The sequence below is a fragment of the Euprymna scolopes genome, chromosome 4 (genome assembly GCF_053919585.1).
Source record: "Euprymna scolopes isolate OS-2025 chromosome 4, ASM5391958v1, whole genome shotgun sequence".
Lineage (NCBI taxonomy): Eukaryota > Metazoa > Mollusca > Cephalopoda > Sepiida > Sepiolidae > Euprymna > Euprymna scolopes.
In genome coordinates this window covers 46,473,919-46,495,860 of record NC_136485.1, presented here as the reverse complement: position 1 = coordinate 46,495,860, position 21,942 = coordinate 46,473,919, and the positions used below count along the sequence as shown (strand labels likewise).

General features: G+C 34.7%; 1 protein-coding gene and 1 pseudogene across 2 annotated transcripts in view; both read left to right on the top strand.

Moving 5' to 3' along the window:
- LOC145267223 (IQ domain-containing protein H-like) overlaps positions 1-21,942 on the top strand; it is a 259,132-nt gene that overhangs the window by 214,756 nt on the left and 22,434 nt on the right. For both annotated transcript variants that reach the window (XM_080123287.1, XM_080123285.1), the window contains 2 exons: positions 16,595-16,869; positions 20,325-20,519. In XM_080123287.1, coding sequence (XP_079979413.1) covers positions 16,595-16,869; positions 20,325-20,519 — 470 coding nt within the window. The remainder of the gene's footprint in view (positions 1-16,594; positions 16,870-20,324; positions 20,520-21,942) is intronic.
- On the top strand, positions 15,238-15,461 carry LOC145274026 (U2 spliceosomal RNA; annotated as a pseudogene).

Here is a 21,942-nt window from a genome sequence, read left to right as displayed (position 1 = left end):
CATAGTGTCGTCAGCATAAATGTCTACGAATGATCTAAGAATGTGTTTTGGAAGATCATTGATGTAGATCAGGAAGACTTCAGCATTAATACTGTTAGCTTCTGATTTCTGTGCACCAACCACTACTCTTATGAGTCTATCAGAGAGAAATGATTTAATAAGACATTTCCAGCTATACCATAACTGGAAATCTTGTGAAGTAGATTTTTACGCCATACCCTATTAAAGCCTTTGATATGTGAAGAGCAAATGCCCTAGAAAAGAAGCCGCCATCGAGAGCTTCACTTATCCTATGAGATATAATCGTGAGCACATCTTCTGTAGATCTAGCAGAACGGAAACCATATTGCATGTCACTAAGTAGGTTATTTTTGCTGAGGTGATTGACTACTTCTCTATTTAACACAGATTCCAGCAACTTACTCATGACGTATAGGAGACTTATTGCTCTGTACTGAGAGAAAGATTACGGATCACCTGAATTCTTAAATACAGGGAATACTGACGAGGTTTTCCAGGTTGTTGGGAAGCAATTCTCCATAAGAGAACGCTTAAACAGCTTATGGGAGCTAGTTCTGGTTGAAGCTTTTTTAACACTATAATTGGAATGCCTTCAGGATCCTCCGGGGTTTATTAGTTTCAAAAATAAAATTATCTTTACCTAGAAGTAAATAAATGTCATTTTATTTATAGCGGCTGTTATGATGTACTGAATATGAATACATCCGGGTTTATTCTCACAAAAGTTTCGGTGACTGGTGTAAGTCATAAATACGGACGGGAATAGCATCCTGGAAGAGACACCGAAAGCCTACTTGTACTATTACTCATTATAAGCATACATATACTAGTTTTTTATTACTCATTTTCTATCCAAACAAGGCATGACCACAAACATTGGAATTTACTTACCACTCATTGATTGGTCAGTTTCTGTCTCCTTGTTCCCTTTAGAGTTTCATAGATTGGTCAAAATGTAACCTGATCACTTCATCATGTCGACCAGCCTATATAAACTCAACCTCTTTTATCACCCTGGTTATTAGTGAAGAGCATCGCAATAAAGCTCACAGAAGGTAATCACAGGTAGTTAATCCACTTCTTTTTTTTCATTTTTCCCGTTACCATACCATGTTGGATAAATTTAGCTTGTATCGCAATAAAGTCTACAGATGGCTGTCGAAGACATTTATTGTTCTTTTTTTTTACATAGACATAACCACTTATCAAGTCCCAGAGACCACTTCAGGATAAGGTTTTAAGAGTGTACAGTAGTCAATTTGACAATATAGTAATCGTTAGTAATGGAAAATTGGTAAATTCGTTAAGTTATGTGGAACGGCTCATCAAGAACTTGCTTACATTCGACTTGAAGACAACTATATCGTAGTCGGCTGGAAAGCAGGAAAACGGAACGAAGTTACACAGGCGTGCAATTCTAAGAAAGAAACTTTGTTCATGGAATCTACGTTTCGGTTTAGACGCAGAGTGGGGGAAATTATTGATAGTGTTTTCAGCTAGACCAGTGTTTCTCGTGAACGTTTGGCGAGGGGGACTATAGATTGGAGCTCAGATGAGTACTTGCCATGAAAATAACGATAAAGCAGAAACAGACCTCTTCTGTGGGAAAGAGGTCGCAGGGAAGAGAAAAGAGCGTACCCTTACTAGGCTATGAAGTCTATTTTGAACTCTATCAAGGCAGGGTAAGTCTTTTCTTGCAGCTCCTGCCAAGATGTGGCAACAGTACTCCATACTTGGACGTACTTGGCTCTTAAGTAACACCAGCTTGAGTGCGTTAGCAAGAGAAACCTACAGAATGCAGTTTGCAGGCAAAAGCCAGTCCTTTACTATGAAAATAGTCGAGTATGTCAGTAATTACTCTTGCAATGGTACGTCTTCACAAACTCCTCATTCTGTACAATGTACAGGGGTATTTATTTTATAATAAATAATATTCAACGATCATCTTTTTCTATAAGTATTTAAAATAATGAGTATTTATTTTAAAACAATGAAGGCTTCGGTAATGTTTTCATCATGCAAATTGGCTATGAGCGACACTAAAAGTAATCAGAATGTCCGAATAATATTTAAAAATATATAGTCAGAATAAAATATTTTAAATTTATTGAAATAAGATAATTTCAAATTTAAAAAATTATTATTTCATATTTAAAAGGAAGAGTAGCAACAATGTTCACTTCATATAATTTATCTCTTCCCACGCCACCAATCTACATTGGAACAAAATTTTACATAAATGATACAATTTTAGACAACCTCTACATTCAATCGTAATAATATAATTGCATTATGATGTGACAATTATGAATATCCTATACCGGAACGACATATATAATAATACACATCGTTCTATATACATTTAATCATAATAATAAACACGAAATATTACTACACTTACTGCCATCCATACATTTAGACAGTGAGATGTCTGGATGTCCTATACGGTAATAATCAGATATTAATACATATTCTTTCATATATTTGTATAATCTAACAACATGAAGTAATACTATGATTTCTGCCATGCGTACATTTACTTTTAATAAACATCAAGTTTTTAACTGCAGTTTAAGTATTTTTCATTTTATGTAAATTCAACATTTTATTTAATACTCTTGAAATTCTGGAAATTGTCTTGTAAATAATTCTATACTGAATACAACAAGCTCGAAATCATTCATTCACGCAGTTTCCACCTAATGTGATGCATGCTATTGCAAAAAACAAATGAATTGTAATCATTTTCTGGTTTAGTAATACTATCATTGAATTACCAAGCTACTCGGAATACAATACAATTGCGAATTACTTAAGACGTCTACCCAGTAATACTGAAAGTATGCTACACTCATGGATTAAATAAATAGTTCAGTTTAAAAAGAAATTTCCGATTTCGAGAAAGACACTTGAAGAAAGTCGGACGTTACATCGAACAGCACATGAGAATATTAGTCCAATTACATTACCGAAAAGACTTCTAAGCCCATCGAATTTTATAAACAATTATTCTGTCGTTGGAAGAAGATATATGCGATTGTCTTCAAATTTATTACGTACAGTAAATAAATCTGTGCAATCGTTACAATTATTGTGATATTAGTCAAAAAATTTTCTACTGTTTTTGATTTCCTGTTTCTGCAGCACAGATAGAACGACGGTAACAATCAAGACTCCTTCTGATTAATGATGATATACCTCTCAGATAACGTGGTATCATCCACCTTAGTTCTCCATCTTCACAATAGCTTTCTTGTCTGTTTGTCTATATCTAATTATCCAGTGATACGGACAACAAAACCGGAAGTCAAAAGGAACAGACATAATTGTTTTAACCATCAGCCATAGTTGTCTTGGTTCTTGATCTAAACTATGCATGGTTGTATATCTTTGGATTTGTAAAATTAGTACAGCTATAGTTCTCCCCTTGCCAAACATTCACAATAAACACTGGTTTATCTAAAACCACTATCAATAATTTCTCCCACTCTCTATTGGTGCCTAAATCTAAACGTGGGTTCAATGAACAGAGGATTTTTTCTAGAACTGCCCGCCCATGGAATTCTGTTCCACTGGCCTGCTTCCCAACTGACTAAAATATTCTCGTCATCAAGTCCAACGTAAACAAGTTCTTGTTGTATCGTCCCATAAAATAATCAAATTATACCAAATTTCCTCTATTAATGATTACTTCATTATTACTTCAATGATTACTGTACACACATTAACCCTTATCTTCGAATATCCCCTGGGCTTTTATAAGTGATTAATTCTCTTGTAAAAAAAGGTATTTTCTTTTACGAGAAGATTTCATAAAATCCAAGTCTTTTAGAAAACGTATTCTGCAATATTTGTTTTGGGCTTAAATTTGGAGTTATAGGGTACAATCTATTTTTTACACATAGCATTCATAGTTAAATCTCACGATAATGTAATTCATTAAGTTGTATTTTAAGCATTAGTTTTAAAACCTTTTTTTCACAGAAAAAAAAACGTCACATAGCAATTCACGCAAAGTTAGTAATTGAATTCCACTATTGCCATGTGTTTCTCGATTGTTTGGTTACCCGCCATATTATAAAGATGATGTACAATAATCTCAAAACGAGTATTACTTTGAATCTTTATAACAGTCATATTGTGTATCAGGCTTTTATGATTACTTTCGCGGAATTAGAATTTGCTTCATATTCAATGTGTAATAACAACAAAATTTCGAGTACTTATGAAGAATAAGCGACCACGTTATCGTCTGCATATTCTGGGCAGGTTATATAAACCAGCGGAAGGTTCTGAAACGCTTAGCCAATGAAATCGCTACTGTCGATAATTGGCAAACGGTATCTTTTGCTTATTAATTGTTAAGTGAAAGTGCAGAATAATTAAAGCCCCCCCTTTATGTTAAGGATTTCTGTACTAAATAATTAAGTTATTATTTCATTGAAATTGTCGTACAATGACTGTTTTCGATTATATCATAATCGAAAACAGTCACCGTACGACAATTTCAATAAAATAATAATATACGTTTATTTTTTTTTCTTTAATTTTAAACTGTTTGTTAAGATTTTAAACATTGGCCATCGTCTTTGTGAAGAAATAATAAGAAGGTTTAGTTCGTCACTTTCCGGTAGTTTACGTAACTTGTCCGTAATACGACGACAATAATACGATACTTATGTCGCTTATGAGTACCGAATTTCTTTTTTCTTTCTCGATACCCCCCCCCTTAAAAAGCCGCATAGCAATTAAATCAGAATTAGAAAATGGTTTCCCCTAATATCACATGCTGCTCTATTGTTTCTAAAGATTTCGATAATCCAATTTCGTCCGTACAACCCATAATGATATAGTACCTCAGAATAGGTATCGATTTCAAACTTTTGAGCTACATTGTTCTATTTTATTTTAGCGAAAAATTCCTATACTGGCTTGACACTATTTCTTTAACATAATTATAATTAGTTTCATATCCAACCTAATTTTGTACAATAGCATTTTCTATTTAAGAGACATCAGGTTTTTAAAGGAAATCTCATCACGTTCATAATATGGTTTTATTTTTTATTCGTTTGTAGTCTTACGAGTTTGGGTATTTTTTTCAATTTTCACCCGAACAAGGCACAGTGCCACTTTGAAGTAGGGGCTACTATCAGGACATAAGTAAGTTGCAGGGATATTATAGAGGGAGATGAGTAACAAGATATCTGTTTACATTACACTTGAACTTCTGCATGTCAGCACTGTTAGGAAAGTAAAATCCCGGAAGGGAGTTCCAAAGTCTAGCAGTTCTGGGGAAGAAACTGTTGGAGTAGAAGGCTTTCTTACACCTAGGGATTTCTACTGTGTAGGGGTGGGATTTAGCTGCTTGTTGCGTTTGTCGAGGATATTTACATCGAGGGGGTACAAGTGCTTGTAGTTCGTCAGAGCATTCACCATTAAAATACTTGTAGAACTGGCAGAGGGATGCAACATTTCGTCGATGGGACAGAGGCTGAAGCTTAGATATCAGTTCAGGACCTATCAGGTTGGCGACTCTCTTTTGAACCTTGTCCTGGAGTGAGAGATTAGTAGCAGATGCACTAGCCCAAATGCGACAGCAATACTCCATACATGGGCGAATGGTGGTCTTATAGAGGTACAGGATACGTTCAGGAATAAGTAGCTTTATAGCACGGTAGAGAGAGCCTACCTTCTTTGCAGCGGCCTTGGCAATGCTCTCAATGTATCTGTTCCAACTTATGTTCACTGTGAACGTTAGGCCTAGGAGTTTAAAAGAAGTACTTTCAGGTAATGTGTCTTTGGACATTACTATTGGTAGTAGAGAAGGTGTATTGTAATTATTGAAGGAAACAAGTTTAGTCTTGGCAGCATTGAATGTGGCCATGCATTTATGTCCCCATTCCACTACAGACTGGAGGTCTTCCTCTAGTGTTTCTGCCATTTCCTTAGATATGTGTTCATTTTTTTTCCTGTTGTGCCTGTTATAGAGCGCGGTATCATCAGCAAATATACTCATTTCAGAGACAATTTTATCAGGGAGGTCATTTATGAATATTAGGAATAATAATGGTCTAAGGATAGACCCTTAAGGCACTCCCTCATTTATATCATATTGTTTAGATGTACGACCATCGAGGACAACATGGATTTTTCTCTTACTTAAGAGGATTTAACTATGTCAAGCATTCTTTCAGTGATACCATATGACCTGATTTTCCTGAGAAATTTCCACATAATTTTTAGAAGTGTAATTTGTACTTCAAACAGTTGCTTGAATGGTCCTTTAACGTAGTACACCCGTTTACACACAGCGCCCACACGTTGTACGCCATCTACGTCGCAAGGAGCATAGGACAAGTAATAACGCGACTCACTTTTTCTTGTAACAAGGAAATAAGTTCTTACACTGGTATTTCTTCACACCCTCATCATTGTGTACATTCAGTATAAATGTGCAGGTGTATTTATTTTAACATAAATAACATTCAGCAATCATCTTCTACTATAAGTAATTAAGTGACTTCTCGTTACGGCCGTGACGTCGCCCACGTCTCTAATGTGATTGTTTTCTCTAACGTCTGTTTTCTTTTTTATAGGTTATGTTTTTCCTTACCGTGACGCCATATTGCACATGAGCCATACGCGCCCTGTTACACTCTGATTTCTTTCCACTTAAATTAAATTCTTTATCGCCATTGTTGTAATGTAGTTGTTTAGTCTCGTTAAAAGCACACGTTTTCATTAGCCGATGCATTTATAAAATGGAAACGAATTGATACCGACTAGTAGACGAAATGACGTCACGGTAAGGAAAAACAAAACCTGTAAAAAGGAGAGATAGACGTTATAGAAGACGATCACATTAGAGACGTGGGCGACATCACAGCAGTAACGAGAAGTCACTTAAATATTAGGTTGGTGCATTTTTATTTTTTTAAAAGAATATTAAAGAATTTTAACATCGTGAGGGGCCCAAACTCCAAGTATTTGTGTGCATCCCATCGACTGAAAGTGATGTAAAATTGTCGTAAAATCACACTTCCTCTGTTCATCCGTCTCTACATGTCTGATGGCCATCTTCCTTCGAAAGAATCCTGATTTGATTTTCGTCTATCTTGATTGGTCTTCCGGAATGAGGAGCGTCATTGAGGTCAAAATTTCTGTGTTTGAATCTGGTAAACCAATCTCGAACAGTTCTTTCAGCTATAGCGTTTTCTCCATATTCGGCACAAATATCCCTGGTCACTTCACTCGCTTTTTGACCTCGATTAAAAGCGAAAAGAAGGTGTAGAAAATGTGTTTTTATCTGCTTGACAATCCATTCGACGGTTTTGAAAAACAAAAAAAATATATGAGAAAAAACGATGATCATTATCTTGTAGAATAGAATACGTGCTTTCTAATGATATACAACACATTGCCAAATATCAAAGCATGTTTTAAAACAAGAATTTTTTTTATTAAACGGCGGGAACCTATGTAACAATCTCACACTTATGGTAGAAGATGGTTGCTGAATATTATTTATTGTCAATTAAATACACCTATATATTTATAGTGATTGTACACACGCACACAGAGAGAGAGAGAGAGAGAGAGAGAGAGAGAGAGAGAGAGAGAGAGCATGTGGAATTTCTTCATATAGATATGAACTTTTAAAATTAATTTGTACTATTCAGAAAACTGTTTCGACCTTGAGCGTTATTATTACAACATTTCGTCCGATATAACCCCCGACTTTCTTCTTGGGGAGGAGTCTCTTGTCGAACTCTGGAATCTTTTTGCTGACCTCGAAAATATGCACGCAATTTCGATCCTTTAATTAGGCCTTGGAGGTAGCTTGCTCTAGTTCCGTCAGCGATGGCTGGGTAAAACTCTTAAGTAATTCTTAATTGTATTCTGATTATCGCCCGCACTAAGGATTGAACCTTTAACTCACAGAAAAGTGTTACTTGCAATTGAATTTACCCAGTACTTTATTCGGTACGCTACGTGTTTTTTTCAGACAATTCTAGTATGAAATTAAAGAGCCTTAAATCTATTCTTGCTTTTAGATGTGCGATCTTAGTACTTATCAATATTTATTACTACAGATTATCGAGATATTGTTTGCTGATGCCAATATCATGATGAGTGTACGGAAAATCTCCTGAGGACGGTCAAAGCCATAACCAGCTTTGTAATTATTTTGGCACATTTTCTGTTTCCATTCTTTCATCATAAATATCTTTCCAGCTTTAATTTGAAAGCTTGTGCAATAAATTAGCCATAAAATGGTTGATCTGCAATAAAACGCGAAAATGTTTATGGGAGAAAAATTCATCGCCGATTTAGTCTTTTTTTATCCTAGTTTCAAGCTGTTTTTTGTTTTATATTGCCATAAGGTATCCATTTTCCGTCACGGTCAGTAATCTATCGCCAAAATGACGAACGGTTTTTACCAGGGTGAAAAGATATTTTTGCTGTTCACACTTGAGTAATGTCCAATCACAAGGAAAACGTTTTCCAAATGTTAACGTAATTTATAAGATGTTATATTCTAGTTTCCGAACCAATTCCTCAACAATCGTGACTGCGCTATAACTATTGAATACACGCACTAGCTAGTCGCTATCATGAAGAACAAACATTGTAATATTCAGCGATCATCTACTATAAGTATTAAAGTGACTTCTTGTTTCAAACATGTCTTTTGTGAAAAATCTGACATATTATAGTTACGGATATCTCAAATAAAACATGTTTCTTCATATCTTCAATCAACCTTAGTAGAAGTTAGTGTCCCCAATGATGCTGCATCAAACAGAGTTGAGGGAGAAAATATAAAGACATATCAAGGTCTTATGTACGACATAAAAAAGAAACTGGAATCTTAGGAAGATCCCCATGATTCTAATAATTATATGAGCAACCGGACTCATGAAAAAGAATTTCAAAAACTAGTTGGCAAATATATCCGATGAACCAAGTGCAAGAAATACAAACAATTGCACTTGAAGAGACGATTAGAATCTTAAAAACGATCTCTCGATTGGAATGTATGAGATAGCTTGCGAATGGTTGGCATCCAGCAGGATGCATCATCCCCAGCTAGAACAAAATGATAAGAAAATTGACCAGAAAAGAGCATTAGTTAATATTAATATTAATATATCTAATATCAATATATCTAATATTAATATCTAATATTAATATCTAATATAAATATATCTAATATTAATATATCTATTATTAATATATCTAATATTAATATATCTAATATTGATATATCTAATATTAGTATATCTAATATGTATATATCTAATATTAACATATCTAATATTAATATATATATTATATCTAATATTAATATATATTATATCTGATATTAATATATGTAATATTAATATGTCTGATATTAATGTATCTAATATTAATATATCCAATATTGATATATCTAATATTAATATATCTCATATGTAAATGAAATAAAGGGCTACTGTATGGGACCATATCTAACAGGGCACTACATAGGTAATTGAGCAACGAGATGTTTGTTCGCATTACATTTACATTTATGCATGTTAGTACAGTCATAGAAGCAGAAAACAGGAAGGGAATTCCAAAGTTTAGTCATTCGAGGAAAGAAACTGTATGATTAGAAGACTTTCTGGCATCTAGGGACCTCAACAGTAAAGGGGTGGGATTTTGCTGCGTTTTGGATTAATCGGGGAGGGTATTCACATCGAGGGAGAACAAATACTTGTAGTATGCTAAAACACATTTCATTAAAGTACTTTTAAAACGGGCGACTCAGTTGATGGTGTGGGACATATTAGATTGGAAACTCTTCTGTGGATCCTGTCTAACAGGGAGAGACAAGTGGTTGATGCATCAGCACAGATGTGGCTACACTATTCGATGCATGGGCGAATAGTGGCATTGTAGAGATACAGGATGCTATCAGATGTGAGTCGTTTTCTAGCACGATAGAGAGAGCCCACCTTCTTCTCGGCAGGTAAATGAACAATGAAACGTATAATTGGGATAGCAGATTTCGAAGAAAAGGGAAAACAGTAATTTATTAATCAAACCAATTTAATTATTAAACTAATAATAATGACTAGCTGGACCTTTGGAAATTCCGCATGGGACTTATTCATATGTGATATATTGATGTTGGTATTCTATGTTCAGCCTAAATGGAGACGCTCTGATATTATTGTAGCTCTTTTGTTAAAACTACAAAATTATTTATCTAAGCTAGCACGAACGCCCGGCAAAGCCCGGCCAAAAGTACGCTTAAATATGATATTTTAATTCTTGCAGATTTCGTATATATTATTATAGAGTTAATGTTCTATGGATTTTTATATGTTATAAAGTTGCGATTTCAAAAATAAAATCTTGGATCGATTAGCTTGAATCGAAACCGAAATAAAAACTTATGAAAAAAATATATTTAAATATATATATATATATATATATATATATATATATATATATATATATATATATATATATATATGCAAAAGAGATTTAGAAGGCTGTCACAATGCGAGGAATGAATTATAGTCGCTGTTGGTAAGAGGAGACGAGAACAAGTAGCGATTTACAAATCAATAAGTACATATATATATATATGTTTTATTATTATTATTATTATTATTTTTTTTTTAATATATATATATTTATTCAGTTGTATGGTAAAATGTCTTACTTGTTTTCATGCGACGTGTTCCATAATAATTTCGGAAAAATTTTCCCTTTTCAAATGGTGTGCGTAACAGGTCGATTCAAAGCATGCTGGATGAAGGGCCGGAAGTTGTGTAGCTATGTGAGGCCTCGGGCCAAATGTGAGTAGGGGATGTATGTATGGTATGATTAGGTGATTGACATGTTTATAAATTTGCTATTTTTATTTGTCTTTATTTTTATTTTATTTATTTATTTTTTTTGTTTGTTTGGTTTTAACTTGTTTTAGCGTGAGCTTTTTTTTCTTGTTCTCTGTTATGTTGTCTTTATCATTATTACTATTATTTATTTATTTTTTTCTTTTTCTGCTGATGTGTGGCTATCTCTGCTTTTCTGGGTCACTTAAGCCGCTGCTGGGCTGTGTCCGGTCGGCTACTGTAGGGGCAGGCTGTGAAAACGGAGGGGGGTTGGGGTCGGTAGCTGGGTGTTTAGGTTAGTGTTGCTGGGGGTGGGAAGATATGCGAGGGAGAGGGAAGGGGAATAGGGGTGACATTCTTTGGGAGTTGTTAATTTGTTTATATTCGTTAGTGGTAGTAGATTTTTATATTTATTTATTTTTTTTTAAATTCTAATTGGTTTGTATTACTTCGGCTAACTTTTAATTTTGGTTGGTTTGTATTAACTTTTAATTTTAGTTGGTTTGTATAAACTTTTGATTTTAGTTGGTTTGTATTACTTCGCTCACCTTTAATTTTAATTACATTTTTTTTTTTAATTAAGTATATACTGCTGTTTTATTTATTAAGTTTCCTTTGTTATATTATTGTTATTTTATTTAATTTATTTATTTTTTTGTATTATTTATATGGGAGGAGGTTGTGGTAATGTCCTGTTTGGAATGTGAGGCGGGCTTCAGCGATAATCGAAACCGAAACCAAAACTTCTTGGTAAAATTATTTATGATAAGAAATAGAACATAACAATTGAACGACCCGGATGTAAGTGTGACACACAAAAGAACACACACGCTATCGTATTAATATATAGATATACATACACAACAGTGAATGTGCATAGTAAAAAGTAAATATGCAAAATGGGGTTGTATACTAGTCGTGCTTTCGCTGATTTATTTTAGGTTTGAAGAAGTGTTATTTTAACATGTGTTTCACGTCGTGCAGTAGTTGTTAGTTCTTCTGCTCTAGGTTAGGTGGAGCTCTCACCACAGTCGTCTGGGAGTTGATGTCAGAATAGAGTTAATCGACGTCAACTATTGCACTTGAAATGAGAAAGGGTCTCATGCGCTTGAATTTGTATAAGCTTTGTCATATGAATCCTAAAGAAGCAGTGATTAGTTTTAGCTATTGGTCACTCCACGCGATTGTTAAACAGACGAGTAACCATAACCACCAACCAAAAAACATCTTGTAACTTTCAATTGTCTTCAATGGTTGCTTATTTTTATTTATTTATATTTACCATTAGCTCACCACTTATCAATAGCCAAAGACCATTCGTTGATGAGGATTAATGAGTTTGTCATGAGCACGGTGAAACAATACCGTGATCATTGATAAAGACGGTTGAAACTGGGTAGAATTTGTTTATTTTAAAGAACAACTCAATAAAAATTTGGTTAAATTGAACTTGAAAACCACAAGTAAATGTCTTAACATATTCTAACGTCTCTGGATACTCAATATGTGAATAAGAAAGTTACCACAATGCGTGAATAAGGAAGCTACTACACTACTAATTTGGATAAGACTGGACCTGGGAGTAACAGTAACTAAGGCGAAATTTCATTCTCCCTGCAGCTGCTAAATTAGGGCCCCCGTACTAGATGAACTTTAAGGTCATACGTAGGACATTATTTCAGTAAGCATTCTACCATATGCTTACTAGACTGATTGATCAAATAGTTTGTCCTCTTTGAAATTCTACGCATACATTGCCGACGGTGATTATTTAAAATAACCAACTTTATTGTAATAATTACCATTACTAACATTCGAGAACAATTGTCTGCAATTAAATGGTATATATATATTTACCTTCTCTGCAGTAGCTTAGATACTAGGTCATGCTAGGTTTTAAAATGCCAGCACAACGGTGAAGTGTATTCTAGCCTACAAAATATGATGTAAATTTTTTTAAGTAATCGACCCAAACTAGCACCACTCGCCAGTAACCAATAATGCTGACAATCACAGTCAGTGGTTTCTACTAACTGTCATTGCCAGACAATGCTCGGCAGGTGAATCCAGATGATTTCATTTTGGCCACGACCGCCAATACCCGCTATTTACCAGGGGTAATTGCCTCTACTAACAACCATGGTTTACTTTGTTTATGGGAGGATGGAGATGCTTTACCGAATCTTTTCTGGCTTTGCGTCATACTTTCACCGGGCAAAGCTAGTTGTGGTATACATCTATCGGGTCCTGCTAGTTAAACAATAAATACTTTTAACATTCATATATATAAATAAAACAGTAGATGTATGTATGTGTATCTGTGTGAAAAAATTTAATCGATAAACTCTTAAACTACTCTGAGCAGGGCTTGGTTCCCACCAGTTCTGGCAAATAGCAAATAGGATCCTGAACAGAAACGTGCGTTCTATCCCAACCATTATCAATGGACCAGAGGTCATCTCGTCAGCATCCGACAAGGCCAAACTATTTGCCAATAACTTTGCGGCAAATACTACCCTGGGCGACGAAGGCCATCAACTCCCCGTATTCCCTGCTATAACAGACAACACGCTATGCAACATACAAATATCTGTGCGTGAGGTCGTCAAGCTAATCAAGAACCTTGACTCCAGTAAAGCAACTGGCCCTGACGGTATTCCAATTATAGTGTTAAAAAACTTACAACCAGAACTTGCCCCATACTTACCAAAGTGTTTAAGCGTTGCCTTAAGGAGAAGTGCTTCCCAACACCCTGGAAAACCTCATCAATATGCCCTGTATTAAAGAATTCAGGTGATAAGTCCTCCCCCTCTCAGTACAGACCAATAAGTCTCCTGTGTGTCATGAGTAAGTTGCTGGAATCCACAATAAATAGAAAAGTAGTCAACCACCTCAGCAGAAATAACCTTCTTAGCGACACGAAATATGGTTTCCGTTCTGCTTGATCTACAGCAGATGTGCTAACGGTTATATCTCATAGGATTAGTGAATCTCTCGACAAAGGATTCATTTCTAGGGCAATTGCTCTCGACATATCAAAGGCCTTTGAGCGCGTGGTACAGTGGGTAAAGAAGTGGCTGGTTACCTTTAATGCATCTAAGACCAAGCTCCTATCTCTACATCATAAACGCTCTGATCCCCATCTGGCATCAATTGAAATGGATGGCTCTCGTCTAGGGGAGGCGCCATGTTTTGATAAGCTTCTGGGTTTGACCTTTACTCCTGATCTTAAATGGAACACATACATCAAGTCTGTGGCCAAGGTCGCTGGGAAAATGGTGGGATCCTTCTACCGCTCCAGAAGATATCTCACTAATGATGCAATTCTCTATCTATATAAGAGCCAAGTACGTCCAAGGATGGAGTACTGCTGCCACATCTGGGCAGGAGCTGCTAAAAACAGCCTATCCTGCCTTGACAGAGTACAAAATAGACTTTGTGACTTGGTGGGGGATGCCCTTTTCTCTTCCCTACAACCTCTTTCCCACAGAAAATACGTAGCGAACCTGTCTTTGTTCTATCGTTATTTCCATGGCAAGTGCTCGACTGAGCTCCATTCAAACACCCGACGAGTTGAAATCACAGTCAATAATTTTCTCCACTCCTTATCTGTGCCTAAATCAAAACGTAGATTCCATGAACAAAGCTTCTTTCTTAAAACTGCACGCCTGTGGAACTCTGTTCCGCTTGCCTGTTTCCCTCCCGACTTCAACCTGGATGTCTGCAAGTCCAACACAAACAAATTCCTGATGACCCGCCCCCCCCCAAGTAATGACACCTCATCAATTCTCCAATACTATTGCTACACTATCCCATTGAGTACTGTACACACAATAACCCTTATCCCCGAGTGAACTCCATGTAAAAAAAAATCATACACAAAGATGGTTTACAACGAATAAAATCTTTGTTTGGACGGATGATTAATGTGTACAGAAATATGTCGGCAAGTTGAAATTTAAAATGTTCATTTTAACCTGTCCCTATATATATATATATATATATATATATATATATATATATATATATATATAACTTTTGCGCATGCGCACATTCATTCATCGCTTGGATTGGATTATTAAATTTTTTTTAATCTTCGGTCGATAACTAAAACGGCAGGGAACGTGGCTGGAGCACGAAATCTTTTTCTTTCGATTCTAGCTGATGCAACCAAGTCATATTAATAACTTTTGGAACCAGTACTCTCTCTCTCTGTCTCTTTCTTTATCTCTCTCTCTCTCTCTCTCTCTCTCTCTCTCTCTCTATATATATATATATATATATATATATATATATACGTTTTATTTTTATGACCGTATTTTCCTGTTTAGTTACATTATTCATAATTTCTTGGCCTTTTGGTCAAGATCAAAGTGTAGTATCTGTTCTTCAGATGCTGTACTTCAATTTCTTGTTCTCTTTCGGTGGAGGAGAAATCCTTCACGACTGAGACAATTTTTATTTTTGTACCTTTTCTCCACGTTAAAAAACGACCCTGGTGTCTAACTCTGTCCCGTGGGGAGACATAGTAAATAGGTACATTATTGTTTCAGCTACGCGACCGTTTTTTAGCTGAAACAATTATGTAACTAAACAGAAAAATACGATAATAAAAAATAAAACGCATATTTGCTCTACAACAGTATTGAGCACTTTCTTCAGGTTTTTATTAATTACCATTCCTACTACACACACACATATATATGTATATATATATGTATATATATATATATATATACACATATATATATTCAATAGAGAATTGGCTCTGTAATAATAAATACGAAATCTGCATGAATCAAAATATATTTATGCGTATTTGATGACCAGGCGAAACCGGGGAAGCCTAGCGCCCCCACCGCTAATAACTAGCTATTTTCTCTTTTACTCTCTCTCTCTCTCTCTCTCTCTCTCCTTATATATATATATATATATATATATTCATACTTTATATCAACATTAATATATCAATCAATACGTTATTTAAACATTATTCTCTTAAATAATAAGCCATTTACATCAACAATTATTAATCAATAATTACTTGATATTTGCATTCCTTTGTCTATCAATAAATAATTTATAGTTTCACTAATTTAGTAAATACTGTGAATTACATTGACGTCGATTAACTTCCTGATTTTTGTGGATTTATCAATCAAAAATATTAATTTTCGTTTACAACTAATTTATTTTACCTTTCCATCCCTGCATAATTATTAATATTATTCATTTTTGTTTTACAGAACAATTACTTTTACTCTCATTGCCCGTCTCTTTTAATTCTGCTAAAATTTTATTTTATTTTTCATTATGTTTTTCGCATGATTCTTCTTATTTTTCACAGATTCTCTCACATTTGTAATTATTGAAGCAATACTTAATTTGAAGTTTGATGGAGCATTTATTTCGAAATTGCCGTCTTAACTAATAACTAGCAACGACGTCCATTCCACTTAATAATCCCACTCAGTTAATCCAAGTAAAACATTTGCCTCGATGCGCATGCGTACGAGACGGTGAAGTGCTTCTACGAGTCTTTGCAATTGAAGTTAGCATCTCCTTAACTTTAGAACAAGCTGAACAGTTCACACTAAATTAGCATCGATTGGCTTCCACATCCAACCGCATCAAAACCAGTGACTCAGATGAAATTGAAGCTGGCCAATTAATTAACTTTTACCATTTTATCTTTAAAGGTGGAATAATCGAAGCGTATCCCACGGCAGAAAGTGTGACTGTCTTACAGGCCGAAATGATGATTGAACCGGATGGGCAGGTGCGACTCTTATGCATAGGTGATCAGATTTCAGGGAGTTCTGTTTTTCAACCCTGGGGTATTTCAATTCCACAGTCTTCCATTGATGCCAACCGCGCAAACTCAGTGTGCAAGAAAGTAGGGGCTTCCTGTCAATCCAGAAATATTATTGGCTACTTGTCTTTGACTATGGTAACATTCATCCATCAGGAAACGGTAAGATTTTGGTATTTTCTGTTCAGAAAATCATCATCATCATCATCATCATCATCATCATCATCATCATCATCATCATCATCACAATAGTAATAATAATAGTAATCATAATTGCAATAATAATAATAATAATAATAATAATAATAATAATAATAATAGTAATAATGCCAATAATAATAATAATAATAATAATAATCATAATAATAATAATAATAATAATAATAATAATAATAACAGTAATAGTAATAATAACAATAATAGTAAAATATTAATGATAACAGTAATAATAATAATAATAATAATAATAATAATAATAATAATAATAATAATAATAATCTAAATTTTTCATTTACTTACTACGTCCAGTGTCACAAAAAACATCATCATCGCAAACATTAATTAATGAGAAACGAATTACCTCCCTTTACAGTCGCTCTATAGAAGTTAAAAATCATTAAAAACATTTTCTCTCCAAAAATTTTCAAATAAAAAGCATGGCTCTCTGTTTACGGTTTAAAATTGGCTATTTAATTTAATAATTAAAAACAAGTCATTTTGAGAGGAGACTGTAAATTCTTTTTTTTAAATTTTTTTTATTATAGTTTCTCTTTAAAATTAAAAAAAATACAAATGAATTGACATCTGTTCCGTTATAATTTATATAAAAAATTATTCAGAAAACAAAACAATGTTTTGGGTGTTGAATTTTCATTGAAAAAAATCAGCATTTTTAAAATCAATTCTTTTACATTTAAAAGGTTAAAAAGAATTTGCTAAAATTTGTTTTATAATATTTCTTTCTATTTTATTTATAATAAGTTTTAAAAATTTTCAAATACCGTGGAATCTCTACAAGTGCTGTTGCTGCTGCTAATAATAATAATAATAATAATAATAATAATAATAATAATAATAATAATAATAATAATAATAATTTATATATGTCTGTCTGAAACAAAAACAATACTAATGATTGTACTTTCAATATTCAAATTGGGATGGGAGGCAATGTTTTACCTGTTCTGTTGTTATGAGACCGATCTCCTAGCATTATGCGTTCCTTTAGCATTGTAGTATTTGATCTGTTGTTATAAGATCATCCTCCCATGCACTGCTTTCTCCTTTAAGGTGCAGGCTAGTGGTCGTCGACAAGAAACCCACGGTCGATTATTTATTCACAAACTCACCATTAGATTATATATACTGGTAAAAATATGCGACCAGAGGGACCATATTTTTACTACTACTACTACTACTACTACTACTACTACTACTACTACTACTACTACTACTACTACTACTACTCTCAACAAAAACAAAACCAATAAAAATAACAATAATAATACTAATTAAATGATAAAAAGCAAAAGAATCAAACAAACTGAAATTGTAAAAATTTCCATAATCGCCCTCCATAGCCTTGGTTGCTCACACACAGCACAGTTGTAAAGAATATTAGAATCTTAGGAAGACCTACTGTCATCCAAATTTAAAGAAAGCTAATAATCAATGTCAGCAAGAATTCCATGGTAAATGATTGTTGCGATGACTCAAAATGTCATAGAGTCCTATACATTTGTGTCACCATTTGTTATTGCCAGTGAACAATCACTGATAATGACTCGTGTGAAAACGCCAAGTGAGTAAATAATCAATAATGAACAATAAATTGATCGTTAAAAGTTGTGAGCATTTTTAGTATTAATCAACCACTGCTAATCAAGGCCGAAAAGTCACTCAAGGATAAGAGTCAATAGGACGGTGAGACAACACCTTGAAAATTGGAAACTGGACACAGTTTGATTATTATAACCAAGAATTTCTTTATATCAAACTTGAAAACAACCATGTTGTAATCAGCTGAAAAGCAACCCTGTGGTATTGAATGTGTAAAAATTGCTAAACGTCGACATATGTTAATGTGGTGACGTCTAACTGTGTTGTGATGTTATATCATAAAGGGTACCGTGTGTGATCGTCTAAATATCTTTCTATTACATGATATGTTCATATGCTTTTGGGTGTGTGTGTGTGTGCGTGACATGTCATGTATTTTCGGACATACGTTCTGTGTCGTCAATGTTGGTGCATCTGGAAACATTTCGTCTTGCAGGGAGACTTTGTACCTGTTTTGGACGAAGATTTATTTCACTCCAAGACAAGGAATTGGTTTTATATTTTTTTTATTTCACTTTCCAGATGTCTTGCAGAAGGATGGAAAGCGATATTCTGGCTTGTGTGGTTCTGTTCTACACACGTCAGCGTCCCCCAACCAGTGAAGGGTAGGAGACAACGGTGAAGCCGTCCGTCCTCTTCTAAGTCTAAGCCCAATCTCTGCGATTCAGCTAACCTGATCACGTGACTCACACGCAATCCGATCAGCTGACCCTGACTTCCGGTCAACCTGTCTCAATATAATTTACACATCTCCCTCTCTCTCTCTCGTTATTCTATAACAACTGAATACTGAACAGCAGAGAAGAAATTTTAATTTCTTACGTAGTGTAAGAACAGGCTCCCAGCGGTTCAGAACACACTTTTAACGAATTACTGTTATGATTTTGGTGTAATCGGTAGCTTTTCTTATTGACTGAAAAAAATATTCATTTTTCCCCCGACAAAAGGAGGATGGATTTGATAATTCACCCTTGTCCGTTCGTCCGTTCGTCTGTCCGCATTTTTCTCAATATCTACGCCTTGGATTCTTTTGAAATTTTGCACAAACATTAAACATGATATGAGTAAAAAAGTACAGAACGGTTGCCCCACCCTCATCTTCAGGGGTGCTTTTCGAGTTAAAATGGCTAAAATTGACACTTTTGTGCTTATTAAAAAAAAATGATGACTTGGATTTTTATAAAACTTTCTGTAAAGTTGTAATTAACTGATTTCTATATAATTTTGTTTGTCTATACTTCACGATGACTCTCGGGTGTGCTCTTAGGGGTCTCTTTTAGGGCTAATAAAAACACCCCACTTTTGGGACTATTTTATCATATTTGTCCAAAATTTTCTGTGTATGTCTATTTAGCAGTTTTACATGGTGCTGAACTAAAATTTAAATATGTAAAGGCCTTGGGGAGTTTTGGGGCTAAATGGAGGGAGGCAAATGATGGACTTAGTCATTTTTTTTTTGCATGATGCAGAACTCAAATTTACATATGTTAAAACCTAAAACTGCACCGTTTATTCATTTTCATCAGGATTTGACGCCCCCTGAGGACTTTTAGGGCTAAATGAGGGGGGGGCAAATGCTGAACTTAGTCATTTTTTATGTCTCGTTCACTGTGCGCTCACGGAGGATCCTGAATGCTTCACGTGTTTTTATTATATTTTATTTGAATCCAGAGCTGATTTTATACAAAATATGTAACTTTTTTTTGTTTATTAATTTTTGTCTTCTTAGTTACACATATTCCTGCAATCAACATAAAAATCTTACCATCACATTTCAGTTGGAGCAGATGTTATGGTGTCTTGATATGTCTTTGAAATACACAGACAACGTCGCAATGTTTGAGTTATTTTGTTTTATGACCACGTGCAGTCTTGATACGCAGAACCATGAACTGACCATTCCCCAGGAAGAAGCTTCGGCCAATCCAAACACGGCATGTGACAAGTTTACCACAATAAAGCCAAACGAATCGGTAAGTACAGCACTGTGATACAATACATTGCTCACACGATCCACAATCGGGACCACCAGAAAGAATAAGCTCGGAAAGGAATGACAATATTAAAGCATCGAGCGCATTGTGCTACACAGACTAGTGACGTCATTATTTAATGTTATACACACGTTAACATGTAGACACCGTCGTAAAGAGTACAAAGATAAGGAAATAATTCAACTCATTATTTTTCAGTGAAACAACAGACATTTATTTACAGATACTTTCCAGAATAATGCCTTGTCTCTTGTTTAAAATACTTCTCGTGCGTAACAAGACTCTGCCGTTTAGAACAGGTGGTACTTTTTCCAGTCGTTCTCGGTCCACATGTGCAACACGTCTATCTTTGTCTATGTTTTTAGTTTTTATAATTCTAGCTGGGAAGGGGCGGCTTTGCCAGGGCGTAAAATACGCTTAAATATGATATTTTAATTTGTCCAGATTTCGTATATTATTATATAGATTATAGAGCTGTGATTTCAAATGTTTAAAAGCTCATATGAACTGGTTAAAAATTAAAAATTAAAAAGACACTAAGATGAATGCGCAAAATGTTTAACGTTTTATTTTTTTCAATTTTCATCCACCTTTTACCTTTTAAAAACTATTTTAAACAGCTAAAGACCCATAAAAGAACGGCGCATAAAAATCCAATCATTTGAGGCCCCTAGCGCCGTTCTGTGACTTTTAGTTTCGGAGAAGATAGAGTTTGAAAATATGGAGACAGACAGACATATAGCTATTTAGATATTATATTTTCTTTCCTTTTGCCGTGATGTCACTTTCCACACGACTCGGTATTTGCATACGTTGGCTGTTGCTGCTGCTGACATACGCGCGTCTGCGCTCTATTACAATGACAGTTGTTTGTTAACTTTTAAGATGTCCGGTAGCAATTTCGAGAGTAAACACAGGGATAAAAGAATCGACCAGTTCTGGTAGTAAGCTGAAAGTATTTATTTCTCTCCCATAGTGAGAAATGTGACACAAGCGTCAGAAAATGAGATTGAAAAGTCAGCGCCCTAGAGGAGAAGCACTCTGACTCCACAAAAGATACCTGAGCAACCCCGTCGGCATTCCTAGATAAAGACGCATCAAAAGATTAGAAATAAACTAACTCCTTCTCAAAGAGAGAAGGCAAAACTTTGGAGAGCGCACCTTCCAGAACTGCGCAGCGATCAACAGAGAACAGATAATTACAGGCATGCTCTAATCTATGATTTTATGACCGAGGGCAAAAATAGTTTCCGGTTCAAATATATATATTTGGGGGATACTGATTGTTGAATAGGATCGACGAAGAAGACGAGGAGAAAAATATCAGCGTGGGACCGAATAGATTATAAAAAGGGGTAGTGCGATCAGACAATAATCAATAGACAACGTTTGAGTCCCTAGC